At 41.9% G+C, this 18,634-nt stretch overlaps 2 protein-coding genes across 5 annotated transcripts; one reads left to right on the plus strand and one right to left on the minus strand.

The window, feature by feature from the left end:
* Positions 1–38: 38 nt before the first annotated feature.
* On the plus strand, positions 39–10,922 carry LOC105397153 (kinesin-like protein KIF20B). The gene is made up of 16 exons (XM_048629509.1): positions 39–527; positions 753–1,007; positions 1,444–1,566; positions 1,909–2,025; positions 2,335–2,409; positions 2,604–2,679; positions 3,163–3,265; positions 3,587–3,679; positions 4,000–4,148; positions 4,537–4,663; positions 5,030–5,186; positions 5,735–5,827; positions 6,995–7,030; positions 7,300–7,387; positions 7,707–9,978; positions 10,624–10,922. The coding sequence occupies exons 1-16, from the start codon at positions 153–155 to the stop codon at positions 10,760–10,762; spliced, it is 4,278 nt and encodes a 1,425-aa protein (XP_048485466.1). The 5' UTR covers positions 39–152; the 3' UTR covers positions 10,763–10,922.
* Positions 10,923–12,319: 1,397 nt separating this feature from the next.
* On the minus strand, positions 12,320–18,514 carry LOC125488580. 4 transcript variants are annotated; one of them, XR_007267656.1, is made up of 3 exons: positions 17,865–18,514; positions 16,749–16,847; positions 12,320–12,697 (listed from the first exon to the last, which is right to left on the minus strand). XR_007267656.1 is itself a non-coding variant. In XM_048629511.1 (2 exons), the coding sequence occupies exons 1-2, from the start codon at positions 17,724–17,726 to the stop codon at positions 12,448–12,450; spliced, it is 1,206 nt and encodes a 401-aa protein (XP_048485468.1). In that variant the 5' UTR covers positions 17,727–17,791; the 3' UTR covers positions 12,320–12,447. The 4 variants fall into 4 exon arrangements, 3 of the variants coding, with proteins under 3 accessions (XP_048485468.1, XP_048485469.1, XP_048485467.1); XM_048629511.1 differs by lacking the exon at positions 17,865–18,514 and having other exon boundaries at positions 12,320–12,675; positions 16,749–17,791; XM_048629512.1 differs by lacking the exon at positions 17,865–18,514 and having other exon boundaries at positions 16,749–17,791.
* Between the last annotated feature and the right edge of the window lie 120 nt (positions 18,515–18,634).

The raw sequence follows: 18,634 nt of genomic DNA on the forward strand, positions 1-18,634 counted from the left end.
AAAATGTCATTCAAAATCATGCTAGCCACCATAGAAAAACAAAATAAATCTTTCAAAAAGTTGAACCGTTTTTGTTTGTTTTCACTCAGAAACAAATTAATATTTTATTGTAAATTCAGTGATTTATAAACTAATATTTACATGTAACCAAGATGCCGTATATGCGGAGCACGATAGAACAGCGGAACTCGGACAACAATGACGTATCAAAACGGGACATCCCATCTTTCATTGAGCCGCTGCCACCGCTGATTTCGAATCCTTTCATGAGGCCGAAGCCCGTGAAAGGGACTAATTTACTGGAGTTGTTTGAGGAGGACTCTGAATGCGAGGAGCCGGAGCTGGTGCAGGTGTACCTGCGTATGAAGCCGAGCGATGTTCCCAGTTCCCTATACGAGGTGCGGTCCGACCAGTGCCTGGTCACGTCTATGGACACGGCCACGGCGGGGCACGGCCGCCGCACGCAGCACAATGTCAACAAAATGTACACTTTCTCCAGGATATTTGGTGCAGACACTTCACAGAAAGTAAGCTCCTAACTACTGTACATTGAGACACTGGTTTCTTGTAAGAAAATGCCCCACTCCTTTATAACATGGGTTCAGTTATAATGTTAGGAGTGGGGTGTTTTCCATTGGTACTCCCAGAAAATGTGTTGCTTTATACATGAAGATGTGTGAAGCAGTTTGACTAAATCTCAGCTGGCAGACCATGTAAATATTTTGAATTAACCACAACTGAATCACTTACAGGAAATATTCGAAAATGTAGTGAAGGACAACTTACGTAAGCTGCCAGATGGCCAAAGCTACACCCTCCTCACATATGGGGCGTCAGGGTCCGGCAAGACGTATACCCTGATGGGCACGGTGGCATCTCCGGGGCTGGTGCCGAGATCTCTGGAGTATCTGTTTCAAGTGGTGGAGGCAGCCCAGCAGCCCGTCTACAAGCCTTCGGAAGGTGGGGCTGAGCAGCTGAGTCCCGTGTTGCAGGAATATGAGTTGCAGGTTCGTATATTGGGAGTACTCTCAACTTTACTCAGATCTAAGACCACAGTACTGACTTGAAGGATAACCTCTATTTTATCTAGACTATAAAATAGGTCTCTTTAATAAAATTTACAATTCTCTTTATTAAAATTTAATATTTGATTAAACTAAAACAGCCAGATTAGACCTGAAGGTCAAATATAAAGCTACTTACTACAACCAGGACATAACTTGTGTCTGCCATCAGTCACACGGGAGCTCACTTAGGAAGACATAAATCCCCAGGCTTGCTGCTCCAGTTCACTTTGGAGCTAGGCTGGCAAAGCAGAAAAAAAAACAAAGGTTCCACTGGAGGGACCCACATACTGGAACTTAGCGGAATAGAATAGAAGTCACAAAAACCACCTCTTGTATTTTTTACGATTATAATTTCATCCTTTCTCTCTCTGGTCAGTGGGTAAAGAAGCTGCGTCACGTATCGGCGCCACTGCGCGACAAGTACCGCCGCATGAGCGCACAGCTGAGGGCAGACTGCAGCACCGTGGACCTCAGCACCAGGACTCAGCATTATGTGTGGGTGAGTGACCACTCTAATGTCCGAGATACATGAGGTTTGTTTTTCAAGCTAGTGTTACTAAGCTATCCATGGCGTTGTGTAGACAAAACTGCTTCTTATGTTCATTTGTAAAAGGCAGATGTACTGTCTGGGCCAAAGAAAGCTGACCCTCCTCAGAGTGACAATGTTACCTGTGAGGGGTCAGGTTTCCTTGCCCCAGAATAAACTTGCTAGCTAGTTTCTCGTAAGCCCAATAGGCCCTAGTACCCAGGCATAACGTTTAAAAAAAGTATGTAATCAGGGTGTGTTGTGTATTGAATTTGAGCAGTAGGTACAATTTAATCATCTTTGGTTGCATTACAGGTATCATTTGTGGAGATTTACAACGAGGCAGTGTATGATCTGCTGGTGACGTCGGACCGTCGCTCTGCGTCCAAACTACGCATCAGGGAGGATGCATCAGGACAGGTGTTTGTGAAGGTAAACATGACACTAATATTAGGGTTACAGAGTGGATTGTTTAACTCAATGGAAACCACTCCATAAAAAAGCTGTTTCAGACTAGCGTATTCTTCGGAGTGTTTACGATCGTTTCAGCTTACGCACTTACACACGAGCTACGTTACTACTACGTTCGCTCAAACCGGTGTTGTTGTTGTCGTATGTCAAACGCACTTCAACTCTCTTATTTGTACGAAAATGTGCGCCTAATGCGCTTCTAAAACCCTATACGCGTGTATCGTTGCTCTTTGAGGATAAACACTTCAAATGTTTCATTTCTTTCACTAGGGGGCGACACAAGCGTTCGTGCGTAGCGGCTCAGAGGCATACGACGTGCTGGTAGCCGGCAAACACAACCTACAGGTACGTTAGATACTTCATTAGGTATGTAGTATATTGGGTAATTACTTTACGTGGTACGGCGGTTAAGGTCATTCGTTCGTCAATCCTTGTTAGTTCACAAAGTAACAACCTACAGATGCCGTTATACTTCTTATTCTTGCCAAAATGTTCTCTAGTTTATGTATAGATTAGTAATAACGTGGTTCTACCGACAGGTGGCGGCGACAGGGGTCCACGCGCACTCCTCGCGCTCGCACTGCATCTTCACTATCACGCTGCTCACACACAATGGTATGAGCCCTTAATATTAAACTTAAAATATTTGTAATACCTGCCAGCGCAGCGTGGATCTCCATCCGGACTGTTGGATGGTAGTGACTGTATGAGGAAGGCTGAGGACAAAATATTGTGGCGCTCATTAGGAGAGGCCTATGTCCAGCGATTATGGGCCGACGAGTTAGAAGTTGAGCTGACCGCATCTCATCGAACTGTAACAGCGTATTTCAGGCGCTTTAAACTCGATTTTAGAAGCGCATGTAGGGTAAACTCGTAAGAGCGTTGTCGCGCTTTTTTCAAAAATCGAGTTTATCCTGCTTATTCATAAAAAAGTTACTTGTAGGATAGAGTTTTAGCTATTGAACTATTGTATCCCTCTCTGTCAAAGAACAAATTGTAGCTAAAACGTCCTATATCTATTCTATGCATAAGGGGGTATAAATATAACTATAATACACTATTTTGAACCCGCTCTAAACCCCCTCCCATCCCCTACAGAAGCGGGCAACGTCCGCATCTCGACGGTGCGTCTGTGCGACCTGGCGGGGGCGGAGCGAGCCTGCCGCACCGGCGCCCTAGGCGCTCGCCTCGCTGAGAGCAGGTAAGCTATAATAATAGTAATTTGCATCCAATTAATTGGCAATAATAGTGATATCTCACACACGGCCATGCGAGCTCAAGCTAAGCAGAGCCTTTAATATATCTCCACAGGTACATAGATAAATGCTTACTTATTATTTAAACACAATACAAATATGAAATTAACACTGCAGAATGTTAACATTTTCAGTCTTTATCTGCCTCGGTCGGAGATCGAATCAGGACTTTCGGCATAGTAGTCAGGGTCACCATTCACTACGCCATTCGGTCGTCGAATGTAATGGACCCTTAGATTAAACCATTTATGTTGCACTCCTTGCAGGGCCATCAATTCGTCGCTACATGTGTTGGAGCGCTGTCTGCACATGCTGAGGCGGCGGCAGAAGGCCCCCGGGACTAACTTGGTGCCTTACAGGTATGATGATTTACTTTGTTTGTATGTTGGATATATTTTTACTTGCATTTTAAATTTCGCTTTTCCATAAAAAATACCTTCGGAAATACCGGCATATCATATAAACATACCTACATATTTTGCAGTCCCTGCTGCAGATAAACTTTCGCGATAAATACGGCGCTGAATGCGCATAAAACGAGTTTATCCACGTCAATGATGGACCTACCGCTGTCCACCGAACTTGACAGTCAATTCCCCTTCCGCAGAGAGTCGAAGCTAACCCGCCTTCTAGCGCCTATTATGTTTATAATGTTTTTGCCTTTTCTATCTTTCCAAAGAGAATCAAAGCTGACCCGGCTGCTAGGCGCCGGTTTATCCGGACGAGGCGGCGAGGCGGTGTGCATGGTGGTGACGCTGAACCCCGACCCCGCGTACTCGCACGAGACCCGCCACGTGCTGCAGCTGGCCGCCGTCGCACGGGACATACGTGAGTGGGGGGTTTTGTCCCGGGATTCCCATGGGATAACGATAAAATTGGTGTAAACAAAAACGCCCGGGTTTATTGCCACGAGAAACCGAAACGAATCTCGCGGGCTATAACTACACTCGTGAGCAATGGAAAACTTCTACCTGCCATTGCCGTTCCATGTCACTAGAACTTTTTCATTGCCCGTGAGTATGTGCTAGCGATCGGGTTCTCTTTGTTTTAGGGACATACGTGAGTGCGGGTGATACAGCCCAGGGTCGGCATGAGAAACCGGGAAAAAGGCTATAACGCGAGCTGGCGCTTCGGTGTATAGCGTTTCGGCTTCTCCAATCTATCTCTGGTAAAATTTGTGCTTCTGTATCTAAATATCCTTATTTTCTTTTCACAGAGGTGAACAGCACTATAGCGGAAACGGAAGTGACGTTCGACAGCGTGCAAGACTCCACCATCGCTACCAGCGCAGAGGTGATGAAGCTGCGGGCCGATAATGAACGACTGCACTACGAGTTGGTCCAGTAAGTAGAATTCAAATAAAACTGAGATATATTTAAACCCCAGTAAATATTTAGCAAAACTGAGCCCAGCTTGCCAGACAGTCATAAATAATTAATTGAGACCTCTGGCTTACTTACGGAGATATCTGTGCTGCAATCCCGAATAATTTTGAGACTAGTCGTTAGGTTATTCGATAGCAGGTCACCGGGACTTCTTTACGTCTAATTACTTTCAAATATTACAGGCAGGAACCGAATAACCTATATAAAAATTTCAAAATTATTCTTAATAGCAGCTTCAAGTGTTCTATGACTCACACGTTTACTACAAAAAAATATTGAAAAGTTTTGATGATAAAAAATAAACCCCTTCTCATTTACCCCCAGAGCCCAATCCCGCAACAAGCAGCTCCTCCTCTCGATGGAGGAGCGGCAGCAGGCGTCGGCGGCCACCATGCGCGAGCTGGTGGAGGAGGCCAAGGACATGACGCGCCAGTACTACGAGGCCGAGCTACGAGCCGTGGAGGAGCGCGCCCGCACCGAGGTAATGTGCACCTTGTTGTAGCGTCATAGAGACTATAATGGACATGACGCGCCAGTACTACGAGGCCGAGCTGCGCGCCCGCACCGAGGTAATGTGCACCTTGTTGTAGCGTCATAGAGACTATAATGAGCTGAAGGGCAAGCACGGGGCCCAATTAAGACGTGACAAAAGTTTTCCGTCGCGCTCGCTCTTGAGGCTGTGCGATGTGAGTGAGCGCGATGCAAAACTTTTGTCCCGTCTTAATTGCGGCCCGTGCTAGCCCTTCTGGTATCGATGTGAGATAGAGGAGCGGTGCCGCACAGAGGTAATATAATAGGTGCCTGCACTATAATAAACCTGGACGTGGCTCTCTCGAATGTAACCTTTACGTTTATCCTAGATTGAACAATCTCTCGCTGCGAGCTGATGGGCTCACTTGTCTAGATGTGTTAAATGTAGATATGCAGGTTTCCTCACGATATTTTCCTTCACCGTAAGAGCAATCTGAGCAATGCACATTTGCACCTTGGTTATGGCTAAGTAGTCATATTCATCTTTGTTTGTTTCAGATTGAAGACTTGACAGAGGAGTATGAGAGCAAGTTGCGAGGTATCAACACTCCTTCTAAGATGGGGACACCTTCCAAGTCGCTACATAATATGGTAAGCTATAGCTATATAGATTAAAGAGTGCAGAGTATAAATGGTGGATAATTTACTAACGTAATGTAACGTACGCAGTCTGTAAGGTGTTTTTTCTGTTATTTTGGACAACAGAATAAGTTCCTGACCAAATTATACGCATAAACAACATTCAAATTCTAGCATTAATTTTATACATGATTATGGCGGCCGAAGGGTTCGATTCCCGGCTGGGGCAGATATTTGTTTAAACACAGATATTTGTTCTCGGGTCTTGGCTGTTGATATTTATAATTAGTATCTATCTATCTATATATTTGTGTAAATATATCAGCTGTCCGACACCCATAACACAGGTTCGGCCTAGCTTGGGGTCGGATGGCCGTGTGTGAGATGTCCCCACATATTATTATTATTATGTTGTGTCTTTACCATCTCGGGACCATGGGGTCCCGAGATGGTAAAGGCGTGCATGGGGCCGAAGCCATCATGTAGAGGCCCGTTTGACAACATTTATCTATATGAAATGTGACACCAACCGACGATTTTCCCTGTGCTGACTATAGAAGGAAACCCAAGGAAAATCCCCGGTTAGTGCAGGACTATTGTGGGATATGGAGAAATATAATACAGGGTTATGGAATGGGGTGCTAAATGGACTGGGTAACTGGGACTATGGAAGGACCATGGCCCCTGCCTGGACCTATATGTTTCACATACGGATAAAAAGGCAGGGGGTGACTCGCACACATTAAATGGGCCCCCCAAAACAGTCGCTAGCACATAACAGTGACGTAGCAACAAGGGGGCAACATGGCATGAGGTGCTGAGGATGGAGAGGTATACCAAGGCTCTCAGAGCAATCGCGGATGCCGATCAAGACCCCTACAAGCACTTACTGGATATACATCCTTCCTCGGAGCATTTCTGCTCTAGCGGTACACCACTCAAGCCAGCCAATGAAGGCAAGCAAGAAGTGGGAGATCCTGTTCCTCGTCAGTGTTCACTCTGGACAACAAATAAAAGCAAGCCAGAGATGAGGAACAGGGGTTCTCCCCGGCATCGGGTGGGTGGGGTCGCTAATGCCCAACAGCTCGCCACAAGCTGCCCTGCCGCATTATTATTATTATTTATTATGTTTAAGTACAAAAAAATAAAACTGTTAATAATTATCACTTTTCTTTTCAGGTGGCCCGGTTACAAACGGAAATCACAATATTGGAGGTAACATTTTAATACATACTTCAAATCACCATGTTAATAATACTGCACATAGGCCTCTTCTAAAGCACGCCACTGCATGTGATATATAGCTTTCTGCATCTAAAGATTAATATGTAACCTAATATATAAACTTTTGTACAATTTCTGGGAAGGCACTGACTCCTGACATACAGGTACTCCTAGTTTAGGAGTCAGGGCGTCACCATTTAAGCTAAGTTTTATTGCACAATAAAATTATCTTTATTTTTAATATACCATAATGTAAACAGGAGAAGCTGGCGGCTGAGCGTCTGGCCCGAGAGCGTGTGGAGGAGGAGATGCAGCACCTGCGGGCCTGCATCGAGGAGAGGGACCAGGGTAACATGATGTTTTAAACACTTACTATATCCCATTACACGGGGAAAGACATTTGACAGAACTATTGTTACATTTTAGTAGATTTTGTTTGTATCAGATGTCTTTCCCCATGGAATGGAATATAGCTGTCCCCTAAAAAGTTTTCCAGTGGAAAAAGTTTGTGAAAAAGTTTTCCAGTGGAGATACCGCGATAAAAAGTATGTGTTAATCCAGGATCTCGGCTAACTATACTGAATAAACCATACCAAATTTCGTTAAAATGTTATATTTATTTTATTTTTTATATATACAATGATACAGTCTTATGTTTTTTCAACAGAGAAATCCGCAGGGGACAACGGCACAGACGTGAATCGAGACATCCTTCTGTTATCCGACGAGGAACAAGACAGCGACGACGAGATGAATCAAAGCTTAGAGCCGAGCTTCAGGAATGAAAAACTTAGAACAATGAAAACACACAAAAAATCGATAGAAGCTGATAATAAAACTTACGTAAGTGAGAACGACAGTGATGACGACACAATTCTGGACAGTACAGCAAAGAAATCGTTTGTTCTAGATAAATCTTCTAAAGATAGTCTTGATGATGATACCCTCAATGATACGTCCAGAAAATCGTCTCTTATTCATCAACAAGAAAGTACTGAAGAGCAGTTCAAGAGCTGCGCTGAAAATAGCACTTATACAAGTGACAAAGGAAGTACTACAAGTAATTTTGCTGATGAAAGTGTGGAAAACTCAAATAATGAGACTGATTATGTTAAAGAAGTATCATTTGCTAGGCCAGCCGATTTGAAAAGAGGTACTTATATGGTTAAAGAGTCGGATATAAAAGATTTTAACGATAGCGCAGATTCTGGTTGTAATATTTCAAAGACCAATAAAGATTCCAATGACGACGATAGTTTGATTAACGACAAGAGCATTGATGCCGATAAGGTAAATGTGTCTTTTGAAGGTAAAAATGTAGGAAATATATCTAAAACTCTACTCAGTAAATTAAAACATTCAACTGTTAGCAGTCAGAAAAGTAATGAATCGTTGGCATTATTTGAACAGTTTGAGAAAGACGTTGATAATAAAAACAATAAACTTGAAAAACAACCAAGCGAAGTCTTCACCAATATCAAAATTCTAAAAGAAAAGAGGACTTATTTTGATGATGATAATAAATTGAATAACCCTGGTGAACCTGAAATGGTTACCAGGACCGTTGTAAACGAGCCTGCATGTGTAGAAAATAAAAAGTCCGATTTGGTTGGAGGCACGGATAAACTTGATGTAACAGGCGAAACACTCATAAAAGACGACGTAGTAAAAAAAGGGCGAACTTATTTTGATGACGATCAAGTCCCTTCAGAGAAACAAGTTTTAGAACCTGAAAATCTTCTTAAAAAGGTGAAAATTGAACGTATATCAGAAGTTATTGTTGATGAATCTCCAAATTTTACTACTGATTTCGGAAATATTAAGATACTGAAAGAGAAACGCACTTACTTTGATAACATTGACAAGAATATCGAGAATACTAAGCTAATGGACGTTATTAATAATTCTAACACGCCTTCAGTGAGGTCACCATCTATAGTCAAAGAAGAAATCCCTAACGATTATGAACCCACCACTATTAAGATACTGTTAGGAGACAGCAGAACTTCAAATGTAAACGCAGCTTCAGTGATAAAGAATAAATTAATAAGTAAAGTCCACGAATCTCTTGATATTTTTGATGAAGTGTCCTCATCAAAATGTGTCGATAATGCGTCTGTTGATGAATTACGTAAATCTATTGGAAACATTATATTAACTGAAGAATCTACTACAAGAGACATTGACAAAAATAATAGGACAGAAAAAGATACGAAAGTCGATACATTTAAAAGCCCTAAAACACATGAAATGCATAAGCCAGCTGAGAAATATGACACAATCCCCGAAATCCTACTGTCTCAGTCGAAAAACATGCACAACAGTAACAACACCGATGTAGATTTCGAAAACCTCTACAAAGACGTATCTACATCTAGAGCAACCGAATTTGATTTATTAGTAACACAAGATTTTAATAACACCGACGTTATAGAAGATAGGAGTAGTCGAGCAGAGAAAAGAGCTTCCAATCTGAAACACGACAACAGTTCTCACTCAGAACTTGAAGTCAAGGAACAAGGCGACACTAGTACAGAAACAGAAAACAAAAGGAAAAACCCGGGTTCAATACTAGATTTCGCTAAAGAAGCTAAAGATAAACGCAATGATTCAAATGAAAATATTAAAACCGTCAAGTACAACTTACGCCACAAAACCGAATCAGACGAGAAAGATAATGAACAGAAAGCAGCGGAAATTAAAACAAAAAGAAGCCTCCGATTACGCAGACGTAAAAACTTCAGCGAAGATGACGAATCGGCAGATGATAAAACGTCTAAATTAAAAGACATAGTGAATTTACAAAAAGAGTTTTCTGATGTGATAATGGATATACCAGTTGCTGAGAAAGTAGTTAAAGATATTCCGTCCCCTGAAAAGAAGCAAGGAGAAGAGGAGAATGTAGCGCCACTTTATTCACAGAGTTGTCCTTCTAAAAGGTAAGTTATAAATTATATTTCATCTCCTAAAATCTTATTCTATTTTGGAAGAAATAACACGTTAATTGTTAGGTCTCTTAGGTCCTATATATTTTAATGCCTGAAGGTCTTTTAAAATTCTAATTTCAGCATCGTACGATTCTGTTTTCCAAAGAAACAAAAATCCAATGATGGTGTTGACCATTCCGAAACGAATCCAAATCTAGACTCCGGTCGGTTAGTAACCTACCTTGTCTATGTAGATACACGTAATATGTAGGTAGCTGTTCTTAGTTAGTCCGTAATTTACACCAATGAAAATTTGTGTAGGTAGTAATAGTAACATCATCAGTTTCAGTGTGCATATCACGAGTACTGTCGACTTAAGTCGTTAGTAATTTGATAGGCGGGTAACTGGATTTTGAATGCGTTTTATTAGTTACTAGAGTTGCCGACAGAAGCGCTGATCAAGATGTCATACAAATTTCTATGGAAGTACGCTATCGACTTGAGTCGACAGTACTCGTGATTCGAGTATGTGCCAATCACGAGTTCTTTTTGATAGTATCGAACTATCGACATCACACTTTAGAGCCTCATTTCCCCTCCATTATTAATTACTAAGGTAGCATTTAACCCTCACTAACACACCTATCCATCCCCCAGCGTGACCCGAAGCCGCCGCAAGCTCTTCACTCCGCGAGCGGAGCCCCTAGACGAGTCCCCCCCGAGCGGGGGCTCCTGCGAGCGAGTGCGGGTGCCCCGGCCTTCGTACCACCGCGGCCGTGCCCGACGGAAGCTGTAGACTGTGAGGTGTAGGGCTAGTTGCACCACACTCGGTTAGATCATAACAAGGGATTAGTAGTTGTTGAATTTGGACACATCTATCAAGAATTGAATATGGAGATGACGTATAATTAATGACATTACAATGTAATAGGGGTATTAATGATCTAACAGACTAAGTGCCAATTTCACCATTCGTGAATTTCACAATTCACGTTATCTAACCGACAGGGATTGATTTATAAATTAAAAGTCATCTCCATATAAAATTCATGACAGATGTGTCAAAAGTTAACCACTACTCCCTGGTTCTAACCGAGAATGGAGAAATTGGCACTAGGTGAAACAAGGCAGTATGGTCGGTTTAGAATGACAAGATGCGTTAGAAGTGGAAATTGGGTTGATAATTTTACAACTCCTAATGTATAAACTATGTTGTGTTGAGTTAATGTTTTGATTCATCATCATCATCATCGCGACCCATCACGTCCCCACTGCTGGGGTACGGGTCTCCTTCCAATGAAGGAAGGGTTTAAGCCTAGTCCACCACGATGGCCTATAGTAGGGCCAGGGGTAGTTTTTATTGATTGTACTTAATTAACGTGAACCTACAGTATACTGTGTACTACCTAAAATACTGCAGTAGGCCTAATTTCATACTTAGGCCTTATTTCTTTCTACCTTACCTACCTATACTGCAGTGATGAGTGTGATGACCGTAAACAAATTTCAAGGTTAAAATAATTTGTAATTAGTTCCAAGATAACTGTAGACTCGTGGTCGGAGGTTGAGGTTAGGTGAGCAGGTAAGATGGAGCAGAGAAATACAGTGTGCTTCTTGTATGGCGTATAATTGGAAAGTGAATTACCGCTAGTTAATTACCCACAAACTATAAGATACATTTTCATAAAACTAATTATAACGCCCTCTATTGGAGGACCTGTGAACTTAACCAATCGGTAATCGATCCAAGATCATGCATTCTTGTAACATATTCATGATCATAGTCATCTATGATTGCAGCCAATACGGAGACAATCCCATAGATGGCGCTGTCAACATGTTCACGAGTTGACATGCTCCCGGGCAAGCAAAAACAACGCCACCGCAGTTGCTACCTGCGAATGCGTTGTCCCCGTCAGGCACAGTGCATTACTGTTATACCTCTTTCAATCACATTGCTATCATTTTAATTTAGGGAGGTAGGTTATTAAGAATGTTTAGATTGAAAGAGACATAACGCTATGTTTGATACCTAATTCCTTCAAATATCAGAGCAAGATAGATTTACTAGGTATTTCGGAATGAAGTTAAATGAAATGAACTAATGAAGTTAAATGAAATGAAGTATCAAACATTTTGTTGAAATTATGAGATCATTTTTAAGATATTCATAATTTGGCACCTTATTCGTTAGAATATTTATGTAAGGGTAAGATAGATTGAATTACTAGATAGGTATTTAAGAAAGGTAAGTAAGTAAGAAAGAACTAAGTTAATTGAAATGAAGTAAGTAGAGGTACCAAATACTTTGTTACAAATTTTAAAGTTAAGGTCAATAAAAGGCAACAAGGAGTAATTTTTAATACCAATAGGCACTAATGTAACATTATATATAGATACACGCTTAACTTAATTAGGTAGGTATAGTTACGGAATAGTTTATCTAGAATATTATAATAACTAGCTAATCTAAATCTAAATCTAGTTTATAGCTTCGATCGGTAGCGGGCATATATTATTGAAGGATCGCTTGATGATTCCTCTAGCTGTCTGGATCTCGGCTACCCGCGCGACGCCGTCTCGACCTTGGCAACAGCTGACGATGCGCCCCAGCCTCCACTGGCAGGGCGGCAGACGCTCCTCCCGCACCAGCACCACGGTTCCTTCGAGAAGAGCTGGGCCCTTGGAACTTCGCCATCTTGTGCGTTCCTGTAACAGTCCAATGTAGTCCCTGGACCAAGAAGTCCAGAAGTTCTGTTGCAGCTGCTGTAATTGTTGGTACAAGGTCAGTCGATTTATAGGTACATCCTTGTAATCGTAGTCAGGCAGTGAGTTAGCCGTCCTACCAATCAAGAAATGGGCTGGCGTGAGGCAAGTAATTTCGTCAGTATTAGAATTCGGAATAGGACATAACGGTTTAGAGTTTAAAATTCCTTCAACTTGTACAAGAATGGTATAAAATTCCTCATAGGTTAACAATGCTTGTCCTAGTACTCGCTTTAGATGAAATTTGCATCGTCTAATGGCTGACTCGTGGAGTCCTCCCATATGGGGAGCATAGGGTGGAAGGAATTTCCATTGAATTCTTTCCTGCGCACAGGAAGTTTTCAGGTCATTGGTATGGGCATTCAAAAAATCGTAAAGCTCTGCTAATTCATTATTGGCACCATGGAAGGTTGTCGCATTATCGGTTATCAGTACTTTAGGCTTGCCTCGTCTGCCAATATACCTACGAAATGCCGATAGAAATGCAGTTGTCTGCAATCCTGAAATTAATTCAATATGGACCGCCTTCGTAGTCATACAAGTGAATATGGCTATATAACATTTATAGGTTTTGTACCCACGCCCCCTCCTGTCCCTGACCGTGTAAGGACCTCCGTAATCCAACATCGTGAACACAAAGGGGAGAGCGGGGGTAACCCGCGTTGGTGGCAGATCACCCATAATGGGAACCTGTGTCCTTGGGTTGGCTCTGAAGCAGGTTACACATTTTTCGACAATTTTATTAGCTAGGGTCTTACCATTTATCGGCCAAAAACGTTCCCGAGCCGACGACAGCAACAGCTGGGGTCCGGCATGCAGCAGTCTCACATGAAGGTCGCTCATGATGAGTTTGGTTAGTACATGTTTGTGTGGTAGGATAATAGGGTGCTTTTTATCGTGGTCGTAAGCCGACAACCCCAAACGACCGCCTACTCCTATCAGCTTGTTTTCCATAAAAGGATTTAATGACAATAAGTTTGATGATTTTAATAATGGTTTTTTATTTTCAAGTAAATTATATTCGGATGGAAACATTTCAATTTGTGAAATTTCAATTAATTTATTTAGTGCGAAGTCTAATTCCTGCACTGAGAGTGGACCGTACCTTTTTTTTTTTTTCTTTAAACAATTATTGGTGAATCTATAAATTACTGCGACGCAATTAGTAAGTTTGTTTACGTCCGACCATCTGTTGAATAATTCGTCCATGAATAGATTTGGTTGAATATTCGTAACAATGTTACAATTAATTTCGGTTATCTCAATTTCTGGTAGTCGCGTGGTGGTACAACCGGAAGGCCACTCGTCATTATGTTTTCCTAACCACGAAGGTCCTTTCCACCAGAGGGCGCAGTCGGTCAACTTGTCAGCTTGAACGCCCCTCGTTAAAAGATCGGCACTGTTATCATTCGACGAAACCCAGTGCCAATCATCGATATTGGTTAAACTTTGGATTGCGATGACTCGATTTTTTACAAAACAATCAAGATTATTTGGTTGCTGTGATTTTGCCCAGGCCAAAGCTACATTTGAATCACACCATAAATAAATTTTGGTAAAGTTAAATTTTAAGGCATAGTTAACCCTCTCATAAAGCTGTGCGAGTAGCAGCATAGCTCTGAGCTCGAGTTTAGGTATTGTTTCTTTCCGCGCCACCCTAGATTTAGAGCACAGTAATTGCGTAAATATTTGCCCGTGCACATTTATTGATCGTATATAAATAGCGCACCCGTATGCCGTTAATGAGCTATCCGAGAATCCGTGCAATTCCAGCGTTACGTAATCACTGATAAGCGTGTGTCTCGGCCTACGTAGGGAATTCAACGTAAACAATCTTTGATAAAAGTTTTCCCATTCATTTGTAATATCGGTTGGTAAACACTGATCCCATTGGAATTTATTGTCCCATAATTTTTTTATAATTAATTTCGCAATTACTAAGGTTGGATTTAATAGCCCTAGGGGGTCAAAAATAGCTGAGGCTAGGGATAGTATCTTACGTTTGGTTAAAGGTCTCGATACTTGTTCGATTTTTAATTGGTACATTAAATTGTCACTACCACTACACCATGCTAGCCCTAACACCTTATGTGTATCGTGTGCGAGTGAGGTTGGTGTGGATGTGTGTGTGGGTGTGTCAGTATTACTATTACTCACAGTTTTCAAAATGTTGGCGGAATTTGATTTCCATTTTCTGAGGTGAAAATTAGCGCCTCGTAGGATCTGCTGCACCTGTAAAGCTGTTTCTTGTACCTGTTGTTCGTCGTCGCCTGCATAGAGCAGATCGTCCATGTAGAAGCTGTGACGTATCGCTGCCGCTGCCTCTGGATGCTGCTCCTGGCACTCCTCTGCGAGCTGCTGCAGGCACCGTGTAGCTATATGAGGTGCGCTTTTTAACCCAAAACTAAGGGTTGTGAGGGTGTAGGCACGTAATGGTTCAGTTGAATTTTCGCGCCATAGAATACATTGCAAATGTCTTTGGTTAGGGTTAATATATATCATTCGGTACATACGTTCTATATCTGCACTTATTACATATTTTTTTGTACGGAACCTTAGCAAAATGTCGAACAAATCGTCTTGGTTAATTTTTCCCGTATACTGAATACTATTGAGCGATTTCCCATTGTTAGTTTGAAATGAGCAATCCATAACGACCCTTAAAGGTGTCGTGACCTTGTGGGGGGCTAACACCGCATGGTGCGGCAACATGTTGCAGTGTTCAGTATTTTTTATCTGAACCATATGTCCTGCAGTTTCAAATTCCTTCATGAAATGAACGTAACTTTCTTTATATTCGGGGTTTCGAGAAAACTTGGATTCTAACGTTTTAAAACGTTTGTAAACAACCGAACGTGACTCACCTAAACAGGTTGGCGGCTCCTTGAATGGAATAGACACTACAAAATTACCATCGGGTGTTCTGTAGTGTTGATTAAATACCTTCTCGCATTGTAGATACTCCTGATCTGTTATCGCTGGTGTGGAATGGCAGTTGAGTTCCAGAAGGTCTGAAGTGCTTGATTTTGAGCAATTTGAACGAAGTTACATACTACCTGATGAGGCATGTTGGTGGAGTTCAATGAGTACGAGCCCGATACTACGTACCCTAATTTGGTTCTGACCAGAATTGGTAGCCCGGTCCCTAAGGAATGTTGTCCGATGCAGAGTAGCTGATAAAAATGTTCAGCTCCTATTAATAGGTCGATTTCCCCGTCTTCGTAAAATAATTCGTCAGCTAATCGGAATCGTTTGGGTATATTTAACTGACGAGCGTCGACAGTGTGTTTAGACAACTTACATATTTTTGGTACAATAAGACAAGACAATTTTGTAGAAAATGAGTCATCGTTTGAGTGAATGGTTAAGTTACATGATTGGTTTATCTTCGTTAAGTTTTGGTTAAATCCTAGAATTTCTATGTTCAATTGGTGTGTAGTTAGGTTTAATTTATTGCATGCACTCTCGGTTAAAAAGTTTGATTGCGATCCACTATCGAGCAAAACGCGTAAAACAATAGGTTTGTTATCTTTATCGAACACCTTTACGCGGGCCGTGGACAGAATTACACCCTTATTTTGTGTTATTGGCGGTGTACCGTCCACACGCGTACCTTGATTAGAGTTCAACTGTTGATTATTAGTAATCAAGTTGATCGAATGGGGTTCCTGTGGTACAGACGCCGCTGCCGTCGGCCCTGAAGAGTTGTGGAACGTTGACTGTCGTTGGTTCGACTCATTGGAGTCGGTATGGGTAATGTGTAAAAGCGTATGGTGCTTACCTTGGCATATTCTGCAGTTGCTCGCGCGGCAGTTAGGTACAATATGGTTAGATGCTAGGCAATTCAGACAGAGACCTAGCCTTTTTACTATGCGTATGCGTGACGCTGCATTCAGAGCCAACAACTTTGGACATTGGTTTATGTAATGAGTTTCTTTGCAGTTCGGACATTGTCTACGGTAGGTATGTTTAGGTATTACCTTACTGTTGGTATGGGACGGAGGGCACGTAGTTACCATAGCCTCTCGCGCCGCCGGGAGTCCGCGGGTAGCTGGTTCGGTTTGACTCACGGCCTCCCTCAGATCAGCTTGACTTCGCAGGAACGACTTGAAGTCCTGTAAGTTAGGCAATTCACGGGAATTCATTTTTTCCTCCCACTTGGTTTGCAATATCCTATCGAGTTTGGAAGTGAGGAAAAATATTATTAATAGATCCCAATCGTTGGTAGGTACCTTTACTGATCTGAGAATGCGTAAATGTTTAGAAATATTATCATTTAGTGATCTAAGGGCGGTGGCTGTATTTGGAACAGGATCGATATTAAACAGAGCTCTCAAATGACTATACACAAGGGTCTTGGGATTATTATACCTTTCGCAAAGTAGTTGCCATGCTAGGGCGTGGCTTTCCTCGGCGAACTCCAATGAACTGACTACTTCCAGCGCGCTATCAGTTAAACAACCCTTAAGGTATTTAAATTTTTGGATTGGTTTTAGACTGGTTTGATTGACAAGTGCGTCAAATGTGTCTCGAAATTCAATCCAGTCTGTAACCTGACCATTATATGTCGGCAATTTAATATCAGGATATTTAATGGAATCATGCTCACGTGGCTCGGTAACGTCGCGAACTTGACCCTCAGGTGATGTGGAGGCGCCTGGACTAGCCACCTGCGCTAAATAACCCTTGCTTAAGGACACACATTCAAAATAAGTGTTCTCAAACGTCTCTCTCTCCTCCAAATGATCCTTGAGCTCCTCGCTCAGAGTCTCAATTTTATCTTGAATAATTTCGAATTCCTTGAAAACATTTATTATTCTAGTTGTACGTAGCTCTAAATCGATTAACTGATCAGCAGTTAGCGATGCAGATGTGAGTTTCGATAAATACTTTTTGAACAAAGTTAATTTTCCCTTCACTACTCCTCGTTTTTTAATTAGAGTTTTTAACTTTATATCACAAATAACTGAAGAATCACTATCAGATGAAGCCATATTAAATTAAATTTGGATATAGTAGGAAGGTAGGTATACGTGTACAGTTTAGAGGTTATAATTTTAGACAATTAATTTAAGCTTAAGGAATTTCAAACTTTTAACTAACTTGATAGGTACTAGTTGCCAGCCACTTACTTGATGATAGGATATTCTATGCTTTCAGCCCTTCTTCTCTTCTCGACCTTCTTGGACCTTGACCTCGTGTGGTCTCGTGGCGATCTCGGCCGCCCCGCCGTCGTAGGTATGCGTGACTTCCCAATCGAATCTTGTCGGTTGCAGCACCTGATTCCTCTGGTCTGGGTTCTGGAACCTGGTATGTTCACCACCACGTGGTGAAATGTAGCCCTCGTTATGTTCACCGCTCGCCTTTTCTCGCTTTTTCTCCGCCGCGGTCGCTAGGCCTTCGCCCAGCTTGCACTCCGTAGGATTGCGTAATCTTCTCCAGTAGTCAGGGGTCACCAAATGTAGACTCGTGGTCGGAGGTTGAGGTTAGGTGAGCAGGTAAGATGGAGCAGAGAAATACAGTGTGCTTCTTGTATGGCGTATAATTGGAAAGTGAATTACCGCTAGTTAATTACCCACAAACTATAAGATACATTTTCATAAAACTAATTATAACGCCCTCTATTGGAGGACCTGTGAACTTAACCAATCGGTAATCGATCCAAGATCATGCATTCTTGTAACATATTCATGATCATAGTCATCTATGATTGCAGCCAATACGGAGACAATCCCATAGATGGCGCTGTCAACATGTTCACGAGTTGACAATAACCATAGCTAGTTAATATGTAAACCACTTATGTGACGTAGTCTTTAGGTTCGTGTTCAGTGAGACATTGCCCTCCGTTATTAAGTTTTTAGTCGAGCGAGACAGCTATTGGGCGATTCACATTATTTAC

This window comes from Plutella xylostella, chromosome 23 (assembly GCF_932276165.1).
Source record: "Plutella xylostella chromosome 23, ilPluXylo3.1, whole genome shotgun sequence".
In the NCBI taxonomy this organism is placed as follows: Eukaryota; Metazoa; Arthropoda; class Insecta; order Lepidoptera; family Plutellidae; genus Plutella; species Plutella xylostella.